This window comes from Austrofundulus limnaeus, unplaced genomic scaffold, assembly GCF_001266775.1.
Source record: "Austrofundulus limnaeus strain Quisiro unplaced genomic scaffold, Austrofundulus_limnaeus-1.0 Scaffold33, whole genome shotgun sequence".
Taxonomy (NCBI): Eukaryota; Metazoa; Chordata; class Actinopteri; order Cyprinodontiformes; family Rivulidae; genus Austrofundulus; species Austrofundulus limnaeus.
The window spans coordinates 2,397,135-2,398,644 of record NW_013952435.1 but is presented as its reverse complement, the minus strand read 5'-3'; the positions used below and the strand labels follow the sequence as shown (position 1 = coordinate 2,398,644).

The window sequence follows — 1,510 nt, the reverse complement described above, 5'->3', positions numbered from 1 at the left end:
CTAACTAACTAACTAACTAACTATTCTCTTCTCACTTAAAAACACTTAGTATCCTGTGATAAGCTGACTTACAGTATTCTAGCTGCTCAAAAATTACTATAAATATTTCTGAAAATAACTGTATGAATTCACTAATAATAAAATCTTTAATTTTTATGTGGAATTACACAAAAAGAAAAATACATCTAAAAGTATTTCAGACCTTCTCTAAAGGGCGGAGTTGAGAGTTGAGATCCTCCAGCCGTCCAATCAGCTCCCGCTCTTTGCTGAGCTGGTGCTCCTCGATGCGCAGCGTGGTGTAGAGCTGCTGCACCAGGAACTTGACGTCGTTTAACCTCTCGGCCTCCTCGTGGGGCAGGATCTCTGCGCAAACAGGTAAACGGGTCTGAATACGGTCCGACGGGGTGGACCTGGCTCCTCCCACTTTGCTGGAACTCACCTCTCCTGGGTGGCCGCACTAGGTGTGTGGTGTCGTTGATGACGAGCTTAAAGTCGTCCAGCAGCAGGACGTCTATGCCCGTGGAGGAGGCGATCCTCGCTCCGTCTGCACAGAGAGAAACAAGTAGATTCCACTTTAAATTCTCTTCACCTCTCCTGATAATCAGGCTTGTTGGGGCTGACTGTCAGGAGGCATCGGCTGACACGTTTACTCACCGACACAGGAAAGTGATCTGTACGCTTTGCATAAATACGCTGAGTGCTATTGTGTTTGCGTGCGTGCCTACCCATGGAGTAGATGGCTACCCGGTCGATGCCTCGGTCCTCCGCCTGGAGCTGCTGCAGGAAAACTCCCACGCTGTCGCTGAGAGGCTTGAGGGTGAACTGACAGCGCTCTCGCCTGGACGGCAAACTGACAGAGAACACAGGCAGCCCGTTCTGATACACCACCGTCACCTCTGAGAGGGTCACCGGGAGGAGAAGAGGGGGTGAGACGGACGATAAAAATGTTCTGCGTGTCTAGCTTTTACTATTCAGAAACACACTGCTGATTCGCCAAAAATAAATCCTCTACAGACATAACCTCAGTGTTAATTTATCCCCTGCTCTTTCCTGAGAGAACAGCAGCTGATTGTTTGATGCCAGATATCGATGTTTGTCATTTCTGCACGCAGGGCAAACTATGGGGTGCCGTTTGTAAAGTTACACAGTCAAAAATTACCACCAATATTTTTGTTTTATTTAGCCTTTTATAAGAAAGAAAGAAGAGATTTATTTTTCAAAGTCAGTTTTTCACCATATTCATACATTTATAAATGTCATAGTTTATAAACTAAATATTTAACTTGCACATTAAATATTTAGTTAACAAGCTAAATATTTAACTTGTGACTTAAATATTTAGTTTAGAGCTAAATGTTTCGCTTGCAACTTAAATATTTAGCTAGCAAGGTAAATATTTAGCCAGCCACTTAAATATTTAACTTAAATATTTAGCTAGCCACTAAAATATTTTAGCTAGCAAGGTAAATATTTAGCTAGCTACCTAAATATTTAACAAATATTTAGCTAG

The 1,510-nt window shown here is 42.6% G+C and overlaps 1 protein-coding gene across 3 annotated transcripts in view; it reads right to left on the bottom strand.

Annotated features, from left to right (window-relative positions):
* Nucleotides 1-1,510, bottom strand: part of mcu (mitochondrial calcium uniporter) — a 72,610-nt gene that overhangs the window by 8,247 nt on the left and 62,853 nt on the right. For all 3 annotated transcript variants that reach the window (XM_014006005.1, XM_014006006.1, XM_014006007.1), the window contains 3 exons: nucleotides 726-896; nucleotides 440-544; nucleotides 203-363 (listed from right to left, as the gene is read on the bottom strand). In XM_014006005.1, the coding sequence (XP_013861459.1) occupies nucleotides 203-363; nucleotides 440-544; nucleotides 726-896 (437 nt within the window). The remainder of the gene's footprint in view (nucleotides 1-202; nucleotides 364-439; nucleotides 545-725; nucleotides 897-1,510) is intronic.